This window comes from Salvelinus sp. IW2-2015, unplaced genomic scaffold (assembly GCF_002910315.2).
Source record: "Salvelinus sp. IW2-2015 unplaced genomic scaffold, ASM291031v2 Un_scaffold1634, whole genome shotgun sequence".
Lineage (NCBI taxonomy): Eukaryota > Metazoa > Chordata > Actinopteri > Salmoniformes > Salmonidae > Salvelinus > Salvelinus sp. IW2-2015.
The window spans coordinates 90,338-117,594 of record NW_019943050.1 but is presented as its reverse complement, the minus strand read 5'-3'; the positions used below and the strand labels follow the sequence as shown (position 1 = coordinate 117,594).

General features: G+C 43.9%; 1 protein-coding gene and 1 pseudogene across 1 annotated transcript in view; one reads left to right on the top strand and one right to left on the bottom strand.

Annotated features, from left to right (window-relative positions):
* The window catches only part of LOC112071543 (CD99 antigen-like protein 2), a 32,347-nt gene extending 24,419 nt beyond the window's left edge, over nucleotides 1–7,928 (top strand). Inside the window, exon 9 of the mRNA XM_070439429.1 lies at nucleotides 1–7,928. Within this exon, the coding sequence (XP_070295530.1) occupies nucleotides 1–53 (53 nt within the window). The 3' untranslated portion in view covers nucleotides 54–7,928.
* LOC112071542 (phosphatidylinositol-3-phosphate phosphatase MTMR1-like) lies at nucleotides 7,440–23,706 on the bottom strand (annotated as a pseudogene).
* Between the last annotated feature and the right edge of the window lie 3,551 nt (nucleotides 23,707–27,257).

Below are 27,257 nucleotides of genomic sequence, written 5' to 3'. Positions count from 1 at the left end.
TTCAACAGACTCTTCTGGAACCCCCCAACGCTGAGCCTCCTAAGTCAGGATAACACTGTCTAATACCCCACCCCCCACCCCCCGTCCCCCAACCTACACACACACGAAGAGGGCGTGACAACACACTTACACGCCCTCACCTTGGGGAATATCCCCCCCCACCTCATACGCCAACACACACTCACCACTTTTGAAGGATAGTGGCACCCCCGTTATACCTTAAGAGTTGTAGATAGATGGTGATCGGCAAACTCTGTCTGAAATGTAGAGTTCCACTGGCAGCAATGTTGACGCCACCAAGTTCCATGTCATTCTAGAATCTTAATGTCATTCTAGAGTGGGAATGGTATTGTGACATCACTATGGTTCGCCGACCTCTGTAGACCTACCYCCACCACACTGTGTGTACATATCATTTCATTTATTTGAACTGTTTTAAACACCACTAATATGGCTGTTTACAATTTGATTATGAAGGAGATGGAAGCCTAATCCTAGATCAGTTTTTATTTGACAATGATAGTCAGAGGATGTGCTATACTTAAGCACATACAGATCTAGGACCAGGCTTCCATCTTGGTATTTCCTGAAAGATAGCATGGTACATAGTATAACCCACATACTTTCCCCCTAACTCTGTTATCCAAATAATTAACCCCCCCATTAACCCCTAGTACATATATCCCCCCCATTCCCCTCTAGTACATATATTCCCCCCTAGTACATATTTTCACCCCTATTACATATTTTCCCCCCATTCACCCCTAGTACATATATACCCCCCCATTCACCCCTAGTACATATATCCCCCTAGTACATATGTCCCCCCCATTCACCCCTAGTACATATGTCCCCCCCATTCACCCCTAGTACATATGTCCCCCTCATGTGATTTTTCTACCATTTCTACCTTCATGTTATTGTCCTAAAGAAACAGAGTTTTGCAGTGGTTTCTTCCGTACGTTAATGTTTAGAAGCTGCATTTTTATAGCCTGGTTGTCAGTCTGTTTGTGCTTTCTTGCCAACTCCTTATCACTCATTGTAATGGCAGTCGTATGTACGGCATGACGATGACAGAAATAGAATTGATAAGAGCACAACCAGATCTGGGAACCAGGCGAGCACTTTTATAGTGTTGATTTTAGGATGGTGTTTTCTTTTTTCTGAAGCGATGTTCGTTTGAAGAACTCAATTACTTACTTCAGAGCTGCTGCATAAATGTCCATGATGTGATTTGCGTTTGTTTTAGGAAACTGAAGAGAATATAAGCTCTGTTCCAATATCCATACTAGCATACTACTTAGGGAACAAACCCGTGTATTGGGTCCTAGCATTCTAAGTAGTGTGCTAGGATGGACATTGGAGCACACTCAAAGGCTCTGTTCCAATAGCCACACTAGTGTACTGCTTAGTGAACGATACCAGTGTATTTGTTGTGCATTCTAAGTAGTATGCTAGTATGAATATTGGAGTGTAGCTTTTAAGTCCACTTGTGTGCAAAATGGGAATGTGATGAAGATACACAATGTATAAAGACTAGTTAGTATCTGTTTTGTCTTATTGAGATAATGCCTGTTCTAGAGAAAGTGAAGTAAATGTGAAATCGAAGCCTAGTCAAACTTAAAACTTCTTGATATTGAAGTAACGTAACGGTTGCATTGCATCAACCAATGGTTGCGTGTCACGTCAGCGAGTGCGTAGTCGGGCATCAGATTGCTATATCAATCCGTTGTTTAGCAGATATGGAACAGAATACATACCTATCCAGGCGTTGTGACATCTGGCATGCGTCTGAAATGTAGTCATCCTGGAACGTGCCCAGTGGTTCTGTAGAGACTGGACATTTGTTTGACTGGACAAGGCTATAGACTTGTGAAGTTCTTCAGATTGAGCTATATGAAATCAGAGTTAGTTCATCTCTGTGATTTGGATAGTGTTTATACTAGYTGTTGCTTGTTGTTAGGAAAGGTCGAGGTGAATTACATTTCAATTCACTTTAGTTCATTCAAGAATTTAGAAAATCTTTAATAAAAAAATAAATGGCACATTTCAATTTGGTTTTGAATTTAAAATCACTCCTTTGAATTGAATGACTTGAAATGGAATTGGCCCCAACCCTGATTAGGTGGAAAGTGAAGCTTGTAAATTGCGGCGTGAGCATATTTCTGTGTTTTTACTATTTAATTGTTGTATGATCGTATTCCTTGATATTACGGTGTATCTTAACGATCTATACACTCGTTCCTAGGTGTGTTTTTATTCAAATCGTTTGCGTCCCCACTCTTTCTAAACTACCGTTGTTTACTAGAGTGGCTTTTGTCTTAACTACTTAGCTGAACATTGTTTTAGATATAGAAGGTTTCCAAGTGATTTTATTCCAGATAACAAAACAAACCTTTTTAGGGCAGATACTCAAATGACACCCTGGTCCCTTTGTAGTGCACTATTTTATTCTATATAGGGAATCGTGTGTGATTTGGGATGCACTCCCACTGGAACCTGCACTCTGTTCTGTTCGGCTTCCTTGTTGCCTTGGAAACACAGCTCCTAGAACCACTCCTCCTGTGACGTTGAGGCACTCTCCCTACCTGCGTATACTCTCGCCTTTAACAACTGCACCAGGATCAGTTACTATCTTACTTATAATGGATAAGATAAAGATTTAGGTTGGAGGAACTGTTGTTAACCCTTTGATAAATAAGGACAGAATATTCCATCCTTTGTCAATCGTTCTTATTAATTCTAATCATAAAGGACCGTAGCATTCTGGGATGGAACACTGARAACAATAGAACTTCCACTCTACAAAGGGTTAATAACTGTTAACACTCTCCTGTCATCCAGATGCAGGTGCTGCAGTACTGATGGTGCTTCTCTCTATGCCTTATAACCTGCTGCCTCCCGCAATACTAAACACACAGAACTAGAACCAATAGAATGGAATGTTCAATGAGTAGAATTCAGATTCTATTAGTCCATTTCTGTGTTCTACACATGACACATTAGTGTGAGAACCACCAACCAAATTGCAGTGGTTTGAGGGCCTGTGTCCATTCTATACGTTGTCTTTCTATGTCTAAAAAACACCTCCCATGACAGAGCTGTGCTTACACAAAAAAAACTATGAATGTTAAACGAATGTACTCTTTCTCTAAATCAGTTGCGATCGCTCGTAGCAAATGTTCTTAAAACCCACCAAAGATGTGTAGCATTGATGATTTTAAGATTGGACGATATTGCACCTTGGTGTTGTGCTTTGGGTTGAATGTTTCACTCATTGACTGGCACTAAACAGAGTAGAGGAAGACACCCCTTCAAAAAATGTTTATAAGATTGCACGTGTGGTAGTTTTGGGCACGAACAAAAAGAATGAAAACACATAAGTGAAGACCTTCGAATCCGSACCAATTGAATGCTTACAAGTGTCTTCCTGTACGCTAGTAACATCACATAAAAATCTCAAAATAAAAAGTACATAGAAATTCCTTACAAATATTCACTTTTTTAAACACGGATTCAGACTGTTAGAACTAAGAATCCCCCAACCCCTATATCCTTAGAGACAAAGCCTGGTAGAAATTAGACCATTTGAAGAGCACAGAGTTGTGAGTGAGACTTGCCTGTGTGATGAGTACCATCTTCTAGCACTATGGTGTACTATGGTATTAAGGTGCCTCTTGGATGCAGTATGGATAATTTGCCTGATTTGAAAATTAGTGTTTCGAAGATGTAATAAAAAAAGGTTTATACAGTACAAGTCAGTGAACTAGGAGTTGCTGCCTGCCCAGTAGTTTGCAGTCTTAAGGCTTTGAGGTTGCCCTTTTGTTTATATGGTTTACGGTAATAGACATATCAGCAGTTGGATCCCCTTAAATCTTGGGTGCTCCTCTACTACACACATGATGGTAACGGGCTAGACCAGAACTGTACAGAAATAAAACGCATGTTTTTGGATATTTAGCTGTAGTCTTTGGAAGTTTTCCTCATTGGGTTATCATTGGGATGGCCTGGGTGCCAGTCTATTTCTGCTCTCTTGCCAACTCCTTACGGTTTGAAAATGACAGCAATGGAGTTGGCAAGTAACAAGAACACAAACAGATGTGGGACTGGAGTGTAGTTGGACCAGAAGTAGTGGTTGGTGAATGTGAGGGTATTTATACACTGCCAATAAAGTCTAAGATAAGAAAATTAAGTATTGGACTTATGTCAAGAGAAACCAGGAAGGAAGTATAAGAGCCGATAAGTTCCAATCCAGCTCTAGTCCCTGCTGGCTCTGTTCAAAAGTAGTGCACTAGTATCTAGGGAATATGCTGTTATTTCAGACACTTCAATTTGGTTTTCTGTGCAGATATACTTCCCCTAAGATACTTTATGACATCAATGTCCCATCCTTCTTAATCCCATTCTAGTGTGAAGTCATCCAGTCAAAACACTAGCGTCACTCCAACCCCACTGACCAGTTAGAACACAGGGCTCTTATGACATCAATGTCCACTATGTATTCCGACTATTCACTTCAGATATGTAAACAGAATGGCCTTCTGCATGCACGGAATCCACGCCTGATTCACTACTTCTGCATGCACGGAATCCACGCCTGATTCACTAGTGCCTGTCAATTGACCCACACACACACACACAATTTTACATGTATGCATATACACATACTTATGCACGCAAACACACAGTTAACGAAGGGCCACTGGCAACTTGGACAAATTCTTATAATACTAAACAGAAATGTAATGACATAGATTATTCCTATTGAAGCTTCCTATACTGCTGCAGTTGTATACATCTATACCTCACTGCTGTCTCGCTCACTGGCAAATACATTGTGGAACGACGACATTCATACGATCAATCAATGAAACTCAATAAAATTTGAAAAGAAACCCAAAGACTTTCTTTTTTTGTATCTGCGATGAGTCGTGAAAAGCATATTTCAGATTGAGCTAAATCGCTTTAGATTCATTTTGGTCACCCACAGAAGCACCAAGGCATAATGCTAACTGCTTGAATATCTTAGATAGGCATGTAAAATACACATGGTAAAGGCTTAAAAATGTTTGAGATTAACACAATCGTTTAATGAAGGTGCAGCTCAGTGTTGAACATTTTAAGCATGACATAGGAAACAGTTAAATTGTTATAACCACTATAATACAGCAGAAAACATGCATAATGTCAAAGGTTAGGTAGGCTTATTAACCAATCAGTGAAAGGCATGTAAAAATGAGGTTCATCTTACGGACTATTGAAGTTAGGTAATGGCGTGGGTATAGGGTCAACCAACGCAAAAACKTACCTATTTCCATTTCCAAATACTTATGGGTATTTGATTCAATTGCCACTCAAATAATGAGCATTAAATCAAATACTTTTTTCTTTCACCATAGTTGAGAAAAGGATGGTCAGTATTGTTATTTGGCTGAAAGGCCACAAGAGGGCCCTATGAGTTGAACATTACCAGTGACTACCATTACCATCTTGTTAGGCCTTAGAGTAAAAACCAAGGGAGCAACTTCGGTTTTAGAAGTGGGGGGGAAATTTTCTTTATTTACAGTACCAGTCAAAAGTTTGGACACACCAACTCATTCACGGGTTTTTCTTTTTGAACTATTTTCTACATTGCAGAAGAATAGTGAAGACAGCAAAACTATGAATTAACACATATGGAATCATGTAGTAACCAAAAAGGTGTTAACAAAATATATTTTATATTCTTCAAAGTAGCCACCCTTTGTCTTTGACAGCTTTGTACACTCTTGGCATTCTCTCAACCAGCTTCACCTGGAATGTTTTTCCAACAGTCTTGAAGGAGTTCCCACATATGCTGAGCACTTGTTGGCTGCTTTTCCTTCACTCTGCTGTCCAACTCATTCCAAACCATCTCAATTGGATTGAGGTCATGTGATTTTGGAGGACAGGTCATCTGATGCAGCACTCTAGCACTCTCCTTGGTCAAATAGACCGTACACAGCCTGGAGGTGTGTTGGGTCATTGTCTTGAAAAACTTATGATAGTCCCACTAAGCACAAACCAGATGGGATGGCGTATTGCTGCAGAATGCTGTGGTAGCCATGCTGGTTAAGTGTGCCTTGAATTCTAAATAAATCTGTGTCACCAGCAAAGCACCCCCACACCATCACACCTCCTCCATGCGCCACGGTGGAAACCACACAGTCGGAGATCATCCGTTCACCTACTCTGCGTCTCACAAAGACAAGGCGGTTGGAACCAAAATTCTCAAATTTGGACTCATCAGACCAAATGACACATTTCCACTGGTCTAATGCCCATTGCTCATGTTTCTTTGTCCAAGCAAGTCTCTTCTTATTGGTGTCCTTTAGTAGTGGTTTCTTTGCAGCAATTAGACCATGAAGGCCTGATACATGCAGTCTCCTCTGAACAGTTGATGTGTCTGTTACTTGAACTCTGAAGCATTTATTTGGGCTGCAATTTCTGAGGCTGGTAACTCTAATGAACTTATCCTCTGCAGCAGAGGTAACTCTGGGTCTTCCATTCCTGTGGCGGTCCTCATGAGAGCCAGTTTCATCATAGCGCTTGATGGTTTTTGCGACTGCACTTGAAACTTTCAAAGTTCTTGACTGGCCTCCATGTAATAATGGATTGTAATTTCTCTTTGCTTATTTGAGCTGGTCTTTTACCAAATAGTGCTATCTTCTGTATACCACCCCTACCTTGTCACAAATGCATTAAGGTAAAAAAAAAGTCCACAAATTAACTTTTTACAAGGCACACCTGTTAATTGAAATGCATTCTAGGTGACTACCTCATGAAGCTGTTTGAGAGAATGCCTTGATGACAGATTTGCACATTCTTGACAAAGGGTGGCTATTTTGATTTGTTTATCACTTTTTTGGTTACTACATGATTCCATAGTTTTGATGTCTTCACTATTATTCTACAATGTACAAATAAAGATAAACCCTTGAATGAGTATGTGTCCAAACTTTTGACTGGTACTGGAGATATACATTTTGCTATCCATTCGAATAAACACTCCAAACAGCCTACCCGACCGCTCAGAGGCGTCCGCATGGTCCTAAAGCACACTTGTCTCATTTTGTATCACATTCAAATTATAATATTTAGRGGGGGACAAAAATGCAATTTTATAATGTGAGGGGCGACATGTCTGTCCCAAGTGAAAGTTCCACCCCGGGTAAAAACACCAGTAGAAACGCAATCTAATACAAAAGCACCACTGGGTAAAAGGTTCAAACACAAAACAAAGGATTTGGCATCAGCAGAGGAGAAGAAAATCACATGGGTGCATTTACACAGGCAGTCTAAATCTGTTCCACTAATTCATCAGATCAGATTTGTCAATAACTGAGCAAAAGATCAGAATTGGGCTGCCTGTGTAAACATGACCAATAACAGTGTGGATAAGTAAAAAAATACACATTGAATAGAAAGGCAAAGATGACTTTTTAAGAGTGCACAGACTGAATGGAACATGTTGATAGGAACACATGACAGGTACATTAAAAGGGAAGGACAGGAATAGGACACACATTATATTACAAGGTACCAGTTATGGCACAGCTGGATAAGGTTAAGTAGTATATACAGAGCTCTTATTTAGGCTATGTCCCAAATGCCACCCTACACAGTTTTTGATCAGGCTAAATAGGGTACCATTTGGGACGTATCCTTAATGATCCACTTGATATAACATGCTTCAATACATGCTTCCTCGAATGTGTTTAAAAAAAGTGCACTTGATATTTCTACACGTCGTCTATGAATTCAACATATTTCTAATATTGGAAACTGTCGTCAATTGTAAAGAGTATAATACTTTAGGTAGGTAGAAATGTGTTAGTTCAATCTATTCATGTTCTATGTTAAAATACGCACCAAATACTATGGTGCTTTTTTTATCAATACTATTTCAACAATTTCATTTCAATACAAAAAAAAAAGAATGAAACTTTGTTACAAACGTGTACCTAGTTTCTCAAGTTAAACTTTCTAGTTCTTTATGATAAAAACATGATGTGAAAAACTGATTCAGGAATACGAAGACGAACAAACAAGTGGTTACGTGTCTGTGTTCAGTTCTGTGATGGGTACTGCATTCAGGTGTGTGTGTATGTGTGTACTGTATTAAACAATGGTGTGTAGGGGCGTGCCGCCGCTGTGTGAGGGTGATGATGTGTGTTCTGATGAAGACGAGAGAGAGCCGCGTGATGAAGATGCTTCTCTCTCCAACTCCTCTACCTTCCTCTGTAACTCTGCTCTCAGGAACAACAACTCCTTCAGGTTCTGGTGCACCGGCATCTGATGAGAGCGAGATGCAGAGTTAGAAAGAACAAGCCGTAAACCAACACACAGTCAGGTCTTCCTTCACAACACCCACCACCACCCCCTCCACAGCCCACCCCTACCTGCGGCCTCATACGGGGGTTCCATCGTACGTAGTACCCGGTCCACAGCTCCAGGTGTCTGACGCTAGCTAGAGGGTACAAGACCTGGTGCTCATAGTCAACATAGAACGGGTTGGTGAAGTCCTCTGGTTGACTGTTGATATAGGACCACAGAGAGACTGTCTTTGTCTGGACTTCCTGTTGAGGAGGAAAGAGAGACAGGCATGAGTTAATCAACATTCCACACATAGCTTTACAGTAAGAGACCAGATGAGAACTTCAACTCATTGTGACCCAACCTCCCACCCCCATTAGCAAAGAAATGGTCTGTACCTTGGCCACTCTCTCCTGTTCGCTGTCGTAGAGGAACGTACCAAATAGACAACTATAGAGGTGGTCCAGAATGGTTATCAGGAACAACTCATTAAACTCAAACGCTGCAGGGAACTAGGAACAAATAGACAGAAAGAAAAAGGTATAACTAAACGATAGTGTGTGTGTGTAGCAGGGAAATCTCATCAGATGTGTGTACATGCATGTACTGTGTGTGTGTGTGTGTGGTAGGTTGACACTCACCTGTCTGTTCATCTGCCAGACACAGTCTATAAACTGGATAAAGAGAGGCGATCTCTCCGAGTTGGCATGGTTCTCATCCCCATGACCCACACGCTGAAAAACACACGGTATTACACAAAGAGCCCCTCACACAYACACCTGTATAAAAAACCCCACACAGGAAACCATATAAAAACACACACTCCTCACCGCAGCAAACTTGTGTCCGAAGCTGATCCACTCCTTCTCCAACAGCACCTGAGGAGACACAGCTCTTATACTTTACAGAACTGACGACAGAAACCTTCCTCACCAACAGCACCTGAGGAGACACAGCTCTTATACTTTACAGAACTGACGACAGAAACCTTCCTCACCAACAAGGCACTGCACAAGTTCTAGTGATCTTGAGATTGTTCTTCTTGTAATAATGAATGAGAAGTAGCTTAAGTTATGATGTCAGCTAGAAGATGATGTCAGCAAGGCTCTGGTCATTATTAACTAGCTGATAAACTAGAAACTAACCAACACATTGTTTAGACAGTTGATTTTGGGTGCCTTGTTTGCTAGATTGACAATAAAAATAATAATTTGAAAACGGTTTATTTGTGTTCAAATACAGCAGGTATGCCCTTTGGACTACCAGGCTGTTGATGTCGTTTTTGTGTTTATACTTTACAAAACGACCAGGACAATTCTGATGTCGGACACCTATAGAATGTTCAAGCTGTCACTGCGACAATTGTCCACAGACAGCCTTTCCCCCCTTCTCTTTCCCCCTCTCCCTTTATCCATCCCACCTACCCACCTGGAATCCTCTCAGGGTGCGGTAGTGGCTGTCCAGCATCAGCATGGCCAGAGAGGTGAGCTGGGTTGTCCGGTCCCACCCATCACTACAGTGGACCATCACAGAGGTCTTACCAGACTCCAGCTTGTCAGCTATTCGCACTGCACCCGTCAGGAGCAGCTAGGGGAGATTTAGTGACAGTAAGCCTGATCTATGAACCACCCCCTTGTGTATACATGGGTCAACACCTGTTGTGTTCTGCGCATGTGACAAATAACATTTGATTTGACACATGCGCAGAACACAACAGGTGTTGACCCATCAGTGAAATGCTTACTTACAAGCCCTTAACCAACAACGCAGTTCAAAGTTAAGAAAATATCTACTAAATAAACTAAAGTTGAAAAATAACGTAGTAAAATCTAAAACACAAGAAAATTACATAACAATAACGAGGCTATATACAAGGGGTACCGATGACTAGGCATAGATAATAAACAGCAAGTAGTGTAAAGTGAGGGGGGTGGGGGGTCAATGTATATAGTCTGGGTGGCCATTTGATTAATTGTTCAGCAGTCTTATGGCTTGGGGGTAGAAGCTGTTTTGGTCCTAGACTTGGCGCTTCGGTAGCGCTTGCTGTGCTGTAGCAAGGAGAACAGTCTGACTTGGGTGTTTGGAGTCTTTGACAATTTTTGGGGCCTTCCTCTGACACTGCCTAGTATGTACAGTTGAAGTCGGAAGTTTACATACACCTTAGCCAAACTTCTGACCCACTGGGAATGTGATGAAATAAATCATTCTCTCTACTATTATTCTGACATTTCACATTCTTAAAATAAAGTGGTGATCCTAACTGACCTAAGATAGGGCATTTTTACTAGGATTAAATGTCAGGAATTGTGAAAAACTGAGTTTAAATGTATTTGGCTAAGATGTATGTAAACTTCCGACTTCAACTGTAGATACTTTTGTACCTGTTTCCTCCAGCATCCAGGTCCTTTGCTGTTGTTCTGGGATTGATTTGCACTTTCGCACCAAAGTACGTTAATCTCTAGGAGACAGAACGCATCTCCTTCCTGAGTGGTATGACGGCTGCGTGGTCCCATTGTGTTCATACTTGCGTAATATTGTTTGTACAGATCAACATGGTACCTTCAGGTGTTTGGAAATTGCACCCAAGGAAGAACCAGACTTGTGGAGGTCCACAATTTTGGCTGGTCTTGGCGGATTTCTTTTGATTTTCCCATGATGTCAAGCAAAGAGGCACGGMGTTTGAAGGTAGGCCTTGAAATACATCCACAGGTACACCTCCAATTGACKTCAATTAGCCTATCAGAAGCTTCTAAAGCCATGACATTTTCTGGAATTTTCCAAGCTGTTTGAAGGCAGTCAACTTAGTGTATGTAAACTTCTGACCCACTGGAATTGTGATATAGTGAATTATAAGTGAGATAATCTGTCGGTAAACAATTGTTGGAAAAATGACTTGTGTCGTGCAGAAAGTAGATGTCCTAACGGACTTGCCAAAACTATAGTTTGTTAACAAGAAATTTGTGGAGTGGTTGAAAAACGAGTTTTAATGACTACAACCTAAGTGTATGTAAACTTCCGACTTCAACTGTAGGTCCTGGATGTCAGGAAGCTTGGCCGTACGCATTGCCCTCTGTAGTGCCTTACGGTCGGATGCCGAGCAGTTGCCATACCAGGCGGYGATGCAACCAGACAGGATGCTCTCGATGGTGCAGCTGTAGAACTTTTTGAGGATCTGGGGACACATGCCAAATCTTTTCAGTCTCCTGAGGGGGAAATCAACTGTGAAGAGGACCATGATAGTTGATGTGGACATGGGGAACGTGAAACTCTCGACCCGCTCCACTTCCGCCCTGTCAATATTCATGGGAGCCTGTTTCCTGTAGTCCAGGATCAGCTCCCTTGTCTTGCTCACAGTGAGGGAGAGGTTGTTGTCCTGGCAGTCTCTGACCTCCTCCCTATAGGCTGTCTCATCCTTGTCGGTGATCAGGCCTACCTGTTGTGTTGTCAGCAAACTTGGTGTTGGAGTCGGTCTTGGCCACGCAGTCGATGGTGAACAGGGAATACAGGAGGGGACTAAGCACGCACCCCTGAGGGGCCCCCGTGTTGAGGATCAGCATGGCAGATGTGCTGTTGCATACCCTAACCACCTGGGGGCGGCCCATCAGGAAGTCCAGGATCCAGTTGCAGAGGSAGGTGTTTAGTCCCAGGGTCATTAGCTTATTGATGAGCTTTGAGGGCACTATGGTGTTGAATGCTGAGCTGTAGTCAATGAACAGCATTCTCACATATGTGTTCCTTTTGTCCAGATGAGAAAGGGCAGTGTGGAGTGCAATTGAGATTGCGTCATCTGTGGATCTGTTGGAGCGGTATGAGAATTGGAGTGGGTCTAGGGTTTCTGGAATAATGGTTCTGATGTCAGCCATGACCAGCCTTTCAAACCACTGCATGGCTACAGACGTGCGTGCTACGGGGCGGTAATCATTTTAGGCAGGTTACCTTCACTTTCTTGGGCACAGGGACTATGATGGCTCACGGCTGGGTTTCCCTTTGTAATCCTTAATAGTTTAAGCCCTGCCACATCCAACATGCGTCAGAGGCGGCGTAGTAGGATTTAATCTCAGTCCTGTATTGACGCTTGGCCTGTTTGATGGTTCGTCTGAGGGCATAGCGGGATTTCTTATAAGCTCTAGCCTTTCGCTCAGTGCGGATGTTGCCTCTAATACATGGCTTCTGGTTGGGCTATGTACGTACGGTCACTGTGGGGATGACGTCGTCGATGCACTTTTATTTAACTAGGCAAGTCAGCTAAGAACAAATTCTTATTTACAATGAAGGCCCAACCCGGCCAAACCTTAACGACGCTGGGCCAATTGTGCGCCGCCCTATGGGACTCCCAATCACGGCCGGTTGTGATTCAGCCTGGAAACAAACCAGGGTCTGTAGTGACGCCTCTAGCACTGAGATGCAGTGCCTTAGACCGCTGCGCCACTCGGGAGCCCCCAAAATGTATTGATGAAGCCGGTGACTGAGGTGGTATACTCCTCAATGCCATTGGATGAATCCCAGGAACATATTCCAGTCTGTGCTAGCAAAACAGTCCTGTAGTGTAGAATTCACGTCATCTGACCACTTCTGTATTGAGCGAGTCACTGTTTTAGCTTTTGCTTGTAAGCAGGAATCAGAAGGATAGAATTGTGGTCATTGACAAATGTATGCGTCTCGGTGTGGAGTAAAGGTGGTCTAGAGTTGACATGCTGACAGAAATGAGATCAAACGGATTTAAGTTTGCCTGTATTAAAGTCCCCGGCCACTAGGAGCGCCGCTTCTGGATGAGCATTTTCTTGTTTGCTTCTGACCTTATACAGCTAATTGAGTACAGTCTTAGTGCCAGCATCGATTTGTGGTGTTAAATAGAAGGCTACGAATAATATAGATGAGAACTCTCTTGGTAGATAGTGTGGTCTACAGCTTATCATGAGGTATTCTACCTCAGGCAAGCAGTGGTGTAAAGTACTTTTAAGTACTACTTAAGTCGTTTTTGGGGGTATCTGTACTTTACTCTTTATATTTGACAACTTTTACTCCACTTCACTCCGAAAGAAAATAATGTACTTAACTCTATACCTTTTCCCTGACATCTAAAAGTACTCGTTACATTTAGAATGCTAAAGCAGGACAGAATTATGGCACCTGTCAATATAATGCTTTGTCAGCCATACTGCCTCTGATCTGGCAGACTCACGAAACACAAATACTGTGTTTGTAAAGGATGTCTGAGTGTTGGAGTGTGCCCGTAATTAAAAATAATACGAAAATTATGCCGTCTGGTTTACTTAATATAAGGATTTGATGTATAGCATTTACTTTTAATCAAGTATGACGTTTTGAGTACTTTTCCCACCACTGTACTTAAGTACATTTAAAATCAGATACTTTTACTGGGTAACTTAGTATTTTACTGGGCAACTTTCACTTGAGTCATTTTCTGTTAATTATCATCCTTGAGTATTTTTTCCACCACTGCAGGTGAGCAATACCTCGAGACATCTTTAATATTAGATATCGTACACCAGCAGTTATTGACAAATAGACACACACCGTCGCCCGTCTTCTTACCAGACATAGCTGGTCTGTTCTGCCGACGCACGGAGAAGTCAGCCAGCTCTATATTATCCATGTCGTTCAGCCACGTCTCGGTGAAACATAAGATATTACAGTTTTTAATATCCTGTTGGTAGTATAGTCTTAAATCGTAGATCGTCCAGTTTGTTTTCCAATGTTTGCACGTTGGCCAATAGAGGGTAGTGGTGGCTTACCTACTCGTCCGCAAATTCTTACAAGGCACCCCGCCCTCCTCCTCCTTTTTCTCAGTCTTTTCTTCATGCGGATGACAGGGATTTGGGCCTTGTCTCGACAAAGCAGTATGTCCTTCGCATCGGACTCATTAAAGAAAAAAGTCTTGGTCCAGTTCGAGGTGTGTAATCGCTGTTCTGATGTCCAGAAGCTCTTTTCAGTCATGAGACGGTAGCAGCAACTTAATGTACAAAATGAGTTGCAAACAATGTGAAAACCCCCCCAAAAAACAGCACAGTTGGTTAAGAGCCTGTAAAATGTCAGCCATTCCCTCCGGCACCATTATCATAGTGTGTGTGCAAAATAGAGAGAGCGAAACTCAGAGAAAAGACAGAGAGTCCTCCTTACCCGTATGTACTCTAGCCAGTGTGTCTGGTCGACTGCAGAGTGCCAGTGAGCCTCATCTATACTAGGGTAGACCACTTCCTTCAGTTTCCTCAGTGACTCTCTCATCACGTGGATGTTGGGGATCTCCAGGAAGTTGAGTTCTACATTGGGATAGAAACTCTCACTCTCATAACCACCATCCTTAGCCTGGAAGGAAGGAAGGAGGGAGGGGGTGTTAAGTGAAGGAAGGAGGTAGGGGTGGAAGGAAGGAAGAAGGTAGGGGTGAAGGAAGGAAGGAGAAAGGTAGGGTGGAGGGAAGGAATGGAGGTAGGGGTGGATGGAAGGAAGGAGGTAGGGGGGGTGGAGTGGAAGGAAGGAGGGAGGAGATGGGGTGAGGAAGGAAGGAGGGAGGGTGGAAGAAGGAAGGAGAGGGAGGGGTGAAGGCAAGGAAGGGGAGGAGGGGTGGAAGGAAGAAGGAGGGGAGGGGTGGAAGGAAGGAGGGAGGAGAGGGTAAAGGGAGAAGGAGGGAGGGGTGGAAGGAAGGAAGGAGGAGGGAAGGAAGGAAGGAGGGAGGGGTGGAAGGAAGGAAGGAGGGAGGGTGGGAAGGAAGGAAGGAGGGAGGGGTTGAAGGAAGGAAGGAGGGAGGGTGGAAGGAAGGAAGGAGGTAGGGGGTGGAAGAAGAAGGAAGGAGGAGAGTGAAGAAGAAGGTAGGGGTGGAAGGAAGGAAGGAAGGAGGTAGGGGTGGAAGGAAGGAAGGAAGGAGGAGGGGATGGAAGGAAGAAGGCAGGAGGGGGAAGGAAGGCAAGGTAGAGGGTGAAGGAAGGAAGGAAGGGGAGGGAGTGGAAGGAAGAAGGAGGGGTGGAAGGAAGGAAGGAGAAGGAGGTAGGGTGGAAGGAAGAAGGAGGAGGGAGGGTGGAAGGAAGGAGGGAGGGGGGTGGAAGAAAGGAGGAGGGAGGGGGTGGTTAGGGGGTAGGAAGGGAAATAAGTAGAGTGAAAAAGAAGAAGTGGTGGAAGCAGGCTTAACACGACGATGTAGCTCCTTGATAAACAAACATACCTTGTTGTTGTCTGCCACGGCTGCTCTGTCCGGCGTCAAAATGATGTGAGTTGTGAGACTGAGCGTTGGCATCCATGATGGTCTGGAGGTATCGCTCGTCCTCCTTACAACGCCGGTCACAGGGCCCACTAAAGGCTGACTGCTACGGACTATAGTTGGCCTGCTCTCCGGGTGGATCCGATGATAACACCTAGGGGTTTAAGTTACCATCTTCACTGATTTAGAACTTTGGAGGCAACTTTCACTGTAATTTTCCCAGAGAGAGAGAGATCATACCGGTATGCGGTGCCTATAGCCCTGAACGGCCACCACTCGTTTGAGGTGGTCTCCTCGATGCTGGTGGGATGACGACCAGGGCAGGGTAGGTCACCACACCTCATAACTACTGTTCATCTTGCTGATGGTCCAACTCTCGTTGGGAGACCATGGGGAGGGGTGGTGCACAGGAACACTGCTACAAGTACTGAACAACAGCTCATATAAACTAGTCTTACATGAAACATTTCAAAGACTTCAAGAATCAATGTACATTCACCTCAAAGGATTGTGGGAGTGTGGATGAATCAGAGTAAGGCTTTCTACACACCTGCTGAACTACCCCAATATACAGAACTAGTGGGAGATGAGTGAGTAGGAGTGATTAAATGCATCTAGACACATGCTAATCTCACTGATATAAACCTTTCGGTCTTGAGTGAAACTACAACTTTGCCTTATCTAAGTGAACATGTCTATTAGCTAATATTCAGTACATATTTACAATCTAAAGTACTAACTTCCATGGTTACCTGTCTCTTGTACTCTGCCATGGGGTCATACACCTTCCACCCATCCACAGGAAACTCCTCCTTATACAGGAAGGCAAACAGGGGCTGCAATGGGATAGGCCAGGGGCAGTGAGTGGCAGGTCTTTCAACCAATCAACCAGCAAGGATTCTAAGACTCCACCCCATGTTATGATCCCCCTCGAGTGAACAAACCAATATATAAATTCTAATTAAGAGCCTGCCCCGTTTTGAGGAACACATCCCTGCACCTATTAGGCTGCTGGGATCTTTAACTCCCACCCCATTCTGGTTGAGTGACATCTCTGCACCTATCAGGCTGCTAGGAGAGTGATTGATAGGTCTCACCAGGTCGTTTGATAAGGGGAAGGTGTGTTTGGCTAGAACCTCCACTATCTCTGGTTGGCTGGCATCCTCCTTATAGGCAAACCTGGGACTCCGCATGTCCTGATGGAGAGAGGGCGAGATAGAGGTTTCATTACAAATTGATAACTGACAGGACAATTTGCACAACCCATACATAAAACTTGATGTACACTGATGCTATAGATAATATATTTGAGTGCAATCTAACGTTCACCTTACAGACTATCTCCATGCCCCTTGTGTTCTCTCCATGACTCTGAACACTGATGGTCTCTAGACGGCTGATCGCTCCCAGGTTCACATCCAGGATGAACGGAGTATCCTGGGAACGGGACGGGAATCAGACGGGAACGGGACAGGGATTAGACGGAAACGGGACAGGGATTAGACGGAAACGGGACGGGAATCAGAACGGGAACGGGACGGGATTCTAGAACGGGAACGGGACGGACGAATTTCAGACGGGAACGGACGGGAATCAGACGCGGAAGGTGAGCCGGGAATCATACGGGAACGGGACGGGAATCCAGGACGGGAACGGGACGGGAATCAGACGGGAACGGGAACCGGGAATCAGACACAGCGGAAAGACCATTGGGAATCAGATCGGGAACACGGGAACGCATGCTTTCAAGGAATCAGAAGGCGAAAGTGACGGGAATCAGAGGGAACGGGACGGGCAACATCAGCAACGGGAGGACTTGGCGACGGGAAATCAGACAAATACCGGGAACGGACGGGAATTTCAAGACGTTGGAACACGGCACGGGAATCAGCGGGAAACGGGACGCGGAATCAGACTGGGAACGGGACGGGAATCAGAACGGTTATTATACGGTAATTTCAGACCAGAGAGAAACGCGATCGCACGGGAATCAGAACCGGGAAAGACACTAAGGGACGGGAATCAGACGGAAAAACGGGAATATCAGATCAGGGAACGGACGGGAATCAGACGGGAATCAGACAGAACTTGGAACTGGAAACTTTTAAGTGAGGGAATACAGACTCGGGAATTAACTGTGAACGTGGTTAATCAGAACCTCACGTTCACTGGGAAGATTGTCAACGGGATTTTACAGTGAGTACAGGGTTAATATGTGTGACGCGCAGATACAGAAGTTCTTACACGAGCGCCAAGACGAAACCACAGGGCCGGGAATACCGGGCATAATTGCTAGGCAACGGGAACATACTCAAGTACGGGAATCAGACGGGATTCAGACGAACGGGAGAATCAGAACTGGGAACGGACGGAATCAGACGGGAACGGGACGGATCGAGAATCAGACGGGACAACGAAACGGGACGATTACGGGAAACTGAACTCGGGAGCACGGGACAGATTAGACGGAAACGGGGTATCAGACGGAAATCGGGACGGATTAGGACGAGACAGGGAATACAAGGAAGATTACGGAAGGATCATGGACAGACGGGAACGTGCTAAACAGGGACTAGACGGAATACGGGAAGGTAAAGAAACGACAGGGATTAGACTCGAGAAGGGTAACTGAGGCACATGGGATTACGACCGAAACGAGGAACATGGAGACATTAGACGGAAACGGGACAGGGCTTAGACGGAAACGGGACAGGGATTAGACGGAAACGGGACAGGGATTAGACGGAAACGGGACAGGGATTAGACGGAAACGGGACATTGGGACTTAAGACGGAACGTGGACAGGGTATATAGACGGAAACGGGACATGGGCAAATTGGAGGGACGCGAAACGGGACGATATAGGCAACCGATAGGGTTTAAAGACGAACGGGACAGGGATATGACCAGGAAACGGGACAGGGATTAGACGGAAATGGGACAGGATTAGACGGAAGACGGGACAGGGATTAAGAGACGGAAAGTCGCGGGACAGGGATTAACTCGGAAATTCGGTGTGACATCCAAAGTGGTAGTTACGACGGCTAAACGGGACAGGGGTTCGACGATGAAACGGAGGACAGGGATTAGCCGGAATGGGGACCAGGGAGAAGATGCGAATGAGACATGGGTTGAATGTGGGGATTTGCCGGACATCAGCTACCGAGGATAACGCTATAATGTCAACAATGGATAAGGAATGAAGGCATATTTTGTTGAACATATAAAAGTTTTAAATAAAGAGTTGGGTGAACAAACAAGGGTCAAGTTTGAGATCTGTGTGTGTGTGTGTGTGTGTGTGTGTCTCTGTGTGTGTGTGTACTCTTACCCGCTCCAGACTGATAAAGTATAGTTTATAGTTGGTGCTGGTGAGGGTTCCGGTCACCAAACCCGTGAARGGACAGATGTACATCACATCCTTGGCTGAGGGGACAAACAAACAAATACACCACAGTGTTGAAACAGTGTTTAGTGGGAGAACAGGAAACTGAGTGATGTCGCTCTTCACGTGAAACAAACTAGGAAAGTCTGAAACATGTCAACAACTACCGCTGCTCTCGTACGAGGCTGAAGAAAGAGAGGAAAACAGAAAAGGAGAGAAAACGGGTAAATAAGTCAAATGGAGACAGAGATCTAGACAGAGAGAGAGAGAGAGAGGGGTACACTGAAAAGTAGTGGATGGATTCTAGAGGGAGACAGAGACAGACACACAGAGACAGAGAGAGAGAGTGGGGGGGGGGACATACAGAAAAGTAGTGGATGGATTCGAGAGAGACAGAGACCGAGACAGAGAGAGAGACCGAGAGGGACTGAAGACAGAGACCGTAGTGCTACTAACCCACAGCCTTGATGGTCTCTCCCGGTACCAGTGGAAGCTCATCCGTCTGGACCTGCTTGGTTCCGTCTCTTGGAGGCTAGAACATAGAACCACAATAAGGAACAGATCTAGAACGTTTTAAACAGAACCTCTGGTCCTAAGCAGAACCATTTCTCACTGTCACAGACCTACAGCCAACAGAGGTGAAAGCCAAAGAGAGGGCTAGGCACTGGGAGAGTGAAACGAAGGGGGTAAGTGGAAGAGAGGGATCAAAGAGATTGGGAAAGGAAATGGAGAGATTGTTCCTTCTCCTTTGTCTATAGCTCTGTCAGAGGYGGCATAAGGCCCTATGTGGCTCAAGCGTGAATCGTGGGTTTGATTCCCGCTCGGGACACCCATACGTAAAATGTTTGCACGCATGACTAAGTCTCTTTAGATAAAAGCGTCTGCTAATTAGCATATATCATAAGGGGCAGGAGAGAGGGATAGAAGAGAGACTTGCCAAAGCATTATCAGGAAGCTCAGAGTCACTGTTGCCCTGGTAAATATGTCCCCCTTCCATAGAGTCCTTAACCAGGGAGAGGCATGGTAACCGTGGAAGCAGAGGGCAATAGGAAGAGTTAATTCTGTTACAGTTGCAAGTTATCTTGAGTGTGAAGGAGGAAAGAGAACGAGAGAGAGAATAAGGAGAGAAAATTTGAGCGCGAGAGAGGGAGAACGTGAGAGAAAGAGAGCAAGAATGCAGAAAAGGCAGAAGAGTTGATGAAAGGGTCTTTGAGGCCCAAAAGGTCATGTCTCTTCAACAGAGACAGGATATGAGGCGTGTGTGGGCGGCGGAACTTTGTAGAAAAATTCAAATAGTTAGAATCAGTGGAGTTCTAACATGAAGTGAAGGGAGCGTAGCTATACAACGTTACAGACAGGCTACAGTAACACCTTGAAGTCTGTAGACCAGACAGACAGGCTACAGTAACACCTTGAAGTCTGTAGACCAGACAGACAGGCTACAGTAACACCTTGAAGTCTGTAGACCAGACAGACAGGCTACAGTAACACCTTGAAGTCTGTAGACCAGACAGACAGGCTACAGTAACACCTTGAAGTCTGTAGACCAGAGTATCTGTAGTCTTGAAAGTAAGAGAGACACAGACAGTCAAAACAGCAGCTCCTACAAACTACAACACACAAAGAATTAGCTGAAAGCTTGAGACAGCCATAGAAGAGTAGGTCATCACATAGGAAAACCGGTTTTCTACACAGCTCTGTATTCCACACGCTCCTTGACAGGTTGTCAAGTAGTAAGATAGTCCATTAATATTAAAATGGGTTTTTGGTGGGTGGAAGCAGTAACAGTCTTTAAATCTTACAGTCAGAACAGACCGCTTGGACACCTGTGGGTTACAGACAACACACACACACACACACACAGAGATAAGCCTAGTGGACACTAACATCACCAGGAGGCAAAGCTGCAACAGGCGGTGAGAGAAGCATTGACACACTAAATACAAATCTATAAACCTCTAAAACAATGCTTTAGACCAGGGTTTCCCAAACTTGGTCCATTTTGGGGTTTGTCCTAGCACTACACAGCTGATTCAAATAACCAACTCAACATCAAGCGTTGATTATTTGAATCAGCTATGTAGTGCTGGGGCAAAAACCAAAACGTGCCCCCAGTGGGGCCCTGGACAGAGTTTGGGAAACCCTGGTGTGGACTAGACTGGACGCAAAAGAGTCAGTTGACGTAGAAGAATGACTGGCATGACTGAGTCAGTTGATGTAGAAGAATGACTGGCATGACTGAGTCAGTTGATGTAGAAGAATGACTGGCATGACTGAGTCAGTTGATGTAGACTACGACCCAAATCCCACTCTACACAGCTACTTGAAGTGTATAAGCACACACACAGACACTGATGCAGCTGTGGTTAATTAACCTCACCCTTGGGAGATCTGTCCTCCTCCAATCCTGTCAGTCAGAAAACACAACTGTGTGATGAATGTGTGTCTAAACCTGTATGCCTGTGTGTGTGTCCCACCTTGCAGTCTCCGGATGCAGTGTCTGTGGGTACAGATGATATCTGGCTGGAGATGGTGGCTGCTATCAGCTGTTTACACCACTCTACATGAGAACCTGTAGGACTGGAGGAGGGATGGAAGGAGGGAGGAAGGAGGAGCCGAGGGAGGAGGGAGACGGGATACAGGGGAGGGAGACGGGATACAGGGGAGGGAGACGGGATACAGGGGAGGGAGACGGGGGATATACAGAAAGTGAGAAGGAGGAAGAGAGAGAGACATGAGGGAGAGGGGGAGAGACAGAGTGAAAAAGAGAGGGATGAGGGTACACAGATATGATGACAGCGAGACAGACAGGGAGAGGGGGACAGAGGGTTCAAGGGAGAGAGAGACCCAACCAAATCATGAGAAAACTAAAAGATAATAATTACTTGACACATTGGAAAGAATTAACAACAAAACTGAGCAAACTAGAATGCTATTTGGCCCTAAACAGAGAGTACACAGTGGCAGAATACCTGACCACTGTGACTGACCCAAAATTAAGGAAATCTTCGACTATGTATAGACTCAGTGAGCATAGCCTTGCTATTGAGAAAGGCCACCTAAGGCAGACCTGGCTCTCAAGAGAAGACATGTTATGTACACACTGCCCACAAAATGAGGTGGAAACTGAGCTGCACTTCCTAACCTCCTGCCAAATGTATGACCATATTAGAGACACATATTTCCCTCAGATTACACAGATCCAAAAAGAATTTGAAAACAAATCCAATTTTGATAAACTTCTATATCTATTGGGTGAAATACCACAGTGTGCCATCACAGCAGCAAGATTTGTGATCTGTTGCCACAAGAAAAGGGCAACCAGTGAAGAACAAACACCATTGTAAATACAACCCAGATATATTTATGTTCCCTTTTGTAGTTTAACTATTTGCACATTGTTAGAACACTGTTTATAGACATATGACATTTGAAATGTCTTTATTATTTTGGAACTTTTGTCTGTTTACTTTTAATTTAATTATTATTTCCCTTTTGTTTATTATCTATTTCACTTGCTTYGGCAATGTAAACATATGTTTCCCATGCTAATAAAGCCCCTTGAATTGAACGATAGCGATATACATGTTTACTATCAACTGTAAATCATTAGCCTATTGGAGAGAGATACCATAAACCTAGGCTAGGCTAGACTAGACAGTCAGACACAGTAGTTGCGTCACAATAAATAAGCCTGTGTGCAACATTCTGGGCTAAAATAGGTCGCGGTTAGGCCGATTCCTGCTGGCAAAGACACGGCTTTATAACTGAGGCGTGTTCACTTGGCACAGATCCCTACGCGTCCATCTGGCGCGCTCATTGCTGAATGCTGAAATACACGAGACACAAGTCGGCTATTAGAGATTTAATGTACTGCTTTGTTTCACTGGACAATAATCGAATGCATGTTGCAGAGCAGTGCAACGCTTTGAAAAGCAAACATTAAATCTTTCTCGTTGAAAATTACACTAACAACATATGTCAAACAAGTCCCCTAAATGCATGCAGACAACGACATCGCCCATCAGCCAAAGCACAAATAGCATTTAAACATTTAAACTGTTTTGTAACATATGGTAAACAATTGTCTAGGCTGCAGCCTACGAAAGAGACATTCGCTCTTCTATGCGCGACACTGCCCAGTGTAAATGATCCTAACATTGTAACAGTTGTGTACCAATATCAAAATAACCTACCTGTCCAATGTCTCCACGCTATCCTGTTTCGACCCAGAGGTGACCAACGTCCGAGGCTTGTTTCGATTCGGTACTCCCGGCTGCGCAGTGCCATCTCCACCGGCAACTCCTCCAAACAACTGCTTTTCCATTTTCCCTCTCCACTCAACCCGGTTTCCTTCTCGTTAGATGATGGATCAAATCTAATCCTTTCCGATTGTCAACAGATCTGGGTTGCTGGCGACGTGTTTAAGAATGTGTTAGCTTCCGTTAGCTATTAGCTCACAGCACGAGACAGAATACGGTTGTTCGCTAACTGCCAAGTCTGATTGTGTTATTAACTGATAAATTAGGCGTGTGTGTTTATTTACTAGCAGAAGCAGAAGCCGAGCGCTTGAACCCCCCCCCCACGCGAACCACTAAGATTACCCAAAATGCATTTCTGGAGCTAGAAGCTCACATCCTCATCAACCAGTTTCAGCATCAAAAACCATTAGATTTGAGGATGTATGAACTGTTTTAGGCCTACTTCCCATAAAATAGGTCTTGTTTTTACATTGTTASTGCGCCTGCAAATGTAGGTCACAAGAGGTACATGTAACTGCCCAAATACAGGAAACATTTGAGTAWATGAGSGCTACAACSTATATTGAAAGCAGGTGGCTCCACATAGGTGTGGTTCCTGAGTTAATTAAGGAACTAACATCCCATCATGCTTAGGGTCATGTTTAAAAATGCCCAGTTGCCCACKTTGAAAKAGGGGTCTCAAAGGAGCAYAAGKGGTTTAAAGGGTGTGTCTCAGTCTCCAGAACTCAACCCAGTTGAACACTTATGGGAGATTCTGGAGGGTGCATGAGACCGCATTTCCCACCACCATCAACAAAACACAAAATTATTGAATTTTTTGGAGAAGAATGGTGTCTGCATCCCTCCCTCCAAGAGTTCCAGACACTTGTAGGATCTATGCCAAGGTGCATTGAAGCTGTGGTGGCCCAATGCCATAGTAAAACACCGGATGATTTCTTAAATTTGTCAGTTACCTGTAACTTATTCCAGGAAGCTAGGGTAGGCCCCATTTAAATGTAGCTAGAAAGTATACTGAACAAAAATAAACAACCTRCAACCATTTCAAAARGYTTTACTGAGTTAGTTCATATAGGGAAATCAGTCAAATGAAATAAATKCATTAGGCCCTAATCTATGGATTTCACATGACTGTGAATACAGATAAGCATCTGWTGRTCACAGATACCTTTTWAAAAAGTAGGGGTGTGGATCAGAAAACCAGTCAGTATCTGGTGTCACCACTACTTGCCTCATGCAGCGAGTCACATGTCCTTCCCATAGAGTTGATCAGGTTGTTGATTGTGATCTGTGGAATGTTGTCCCACTCCTCTTCAATGGCTGTGTGAAGTTGCTGGATAATGGCGGGAACTGGAACACGCAGTCAGTACACGTCGATCCAGAACATCCCAAACATGCGAAATGGGTGACATGGCTGGTGCGTATGCAGGCCATGGAAGAACTGGGGCATTTTTATCTGTCAGGAATTGTGTACATATCCTTGCGACATGAGGCCGTGCATTATCATCATCCTATGAAGGGACAAGGTCAGTTTAGGGCTGAGACATCCTATGAAGGGACAAGGTCAGTTTAGGTCTGAGACATCCTATGAAAGGACAAGGTCAGTTTAGGTCTGAGACATCCTATGAAGGGACAAGGTCAGTTTAGGTCTGAGACATCCTATGAAGGGACAAGGTCAGTTTAGGTCTGAGACATTCTATGAAGGACAAGGTCAGTTAGGTCTGAGACATCCTATGAAGGGACAAGGTCAGTTTTAGGTCTGAGACATCCTATGAAGGGACAAGGTCAGTTTAGGTCTGAGACATCCTATGAAGGGACAAGGTCAGTTTAGGTCTGAGACATCCTATGAAGGGACAAGGTCAGTTTAGGTCTGAACATCCTATGAAGGGACAAGGTCAGTTAGGTCTGAGACATCCTATGAAGGGCAAGGTCAGTTTAGGTCTGAGACATCCTATGAAGGGACAAGGTCAGTTTAGGGCTGAGACATCCTATGAAGGGACAAGGTCAGTTTAGGTCTGAGACATCCTATGAAGGGACAAGGTTCAGTTTAGGTCTGAGACATCTCTATGAAGGGACAAGGTCAGTTTAGGGCATGAACATCCTATGAAGGGACAAGGTCAGTTTAGGTCTGAGACATCCTATGAAGGAACAAGGTCTGAATATCCACAATACTCACATGAGCAGACATTACATAGAGAGATTTTCCTCATTTCAATATGACCTGAATAAACAATATCACATTACGACTCCAAAAATATGAATGACAGAAACAACCCAATTCAACATGTTTTTTTTTTAAAGTGAGAAATCTTTAAATTAATTTATTCAGCATTATTTACACAACAACCAACATGGACTACTCATACATGAAAAAGAGTAGTACAGCCTGAATCCCACATCTGTTTGTGTTGTCTTGCCAAAACTCCCATGTAGGCTAGGTGCCAGTTGGTTTCTGCTCGCCCTGGCATGAACAGAGCAGACAAAGACTGGTATGTAAGCCTTGTCCAAGCCAGACAGGCCCATAGGGCAGGAGTCCATCTCCTGTTTCTGTAGCATGAGGCAGCTTGTTGTACAAGTACACCCCCCTTGACAGTACGCACCCTGAAACAGACTGGCACCCAGGCTAACTCCTATGGTCATGACTCACAAGGATTTGGCAAAACGGCACAAACTGATCTGGGACACCAGGCTAGGGAGTAAGTAGGCTATAATATGACAGAAATCCCTTTAGACTAGATATCCCTATGTTAAAGGTAGAATACATGAAGAAAATTAACAAAATCACTAGCGACAGCTGGCACCCTATTCTCTGGTCAAAATAAGTGCACTATATTGGCAGTAATAGGGTGCCATTTGGGACTAAAACTGTGCCATTTGCACAGCCTTTATCAGTGCTCAATTCTTCTAGGGCTGGATTTCAGTCAAACTCATTATGCCAATGTTTATGGCAGTGTCTTTCTTTACAAACTAAATGTCCATGCATAGCCTTCTCATTGTGGAAAAACATGGAAGCATCTATTTGTGATGGGGATACTTCCTTGTGGTAGTAAATTATTACCACTGTTCAGGGATTATATTTGGGGGTAAAAGAGCTCCTGCATAAATACCACAATGAGTTTGATTGAAGGCCGAGGCTGTGGATCAGACTTTTCTGGACCCCTCATCCCAACAGCTAAAGGTCCCGAAGCGTCTGCGCACGTACGGAATTCTCTACTTTAAGCGGGCTCAGCTCTACACATATAGAACCACCCTTCACACTTCTAGTGTCAACGGTGAATTATAATTCTCCCAATTTTTACAGATKAAACTTCCATGCAGCATCTGCATAGCAACTATTTGATCTCAGTTTCATGGGGATATGCAATTAGATTGTTATGCTATTTATATTCAGTTGCCTAGTTAAATATAGGTTAAATAAAAATAAAATGTAGAATGCCATCATTGTGTTTTTGCAGACATTGATTCAGCTTTGACCGGTTCCCTACGAGTAGAGCAGAGACTGTGTGTAAAGTAGAGAATCCCGCACAATAGCAGAAGCTTCGGGACATTCAGCTGTCCAGAAGAGGGGTCCAGAAAAARTCAGATCCTCACCCACTCCATTGATCTAATCACGCCCCTATTTACACAATCACAGGTGAAGACTCAAAAGGAACTGAATCAATTCCCGACTGAMTCAAATCTCCCACAATTCATGATTCACTGTCCTCTTCTGTTAGAAATCAAAATCCCAAAATGCAAATAAAAAAATTAACTAATGTAACAAGAAATCCACAAATTATTAACCAACCATTCAAAGAAACAAAACAAAAAATGTTTGTCCTACTACTTTCCTTTTTATAAAACGTGTCAAATGGTACACTAAATAAAATAATATTTTACAACAACTTTTAACAGTAAAATCAGTTTTGTTTGAGGTAATTACATCATAGTTACTGTACTTGTATAAAGTAAAAAATAAACAAAATAGAATTTTCATTTTTTGCCTAAAAACACAACCAACCAACAAACCAAAAAGTGTTTTGCTTTGTTGTCCATTTCGCTCTTGGCTTTGTTTTTAAACTTTTTCACC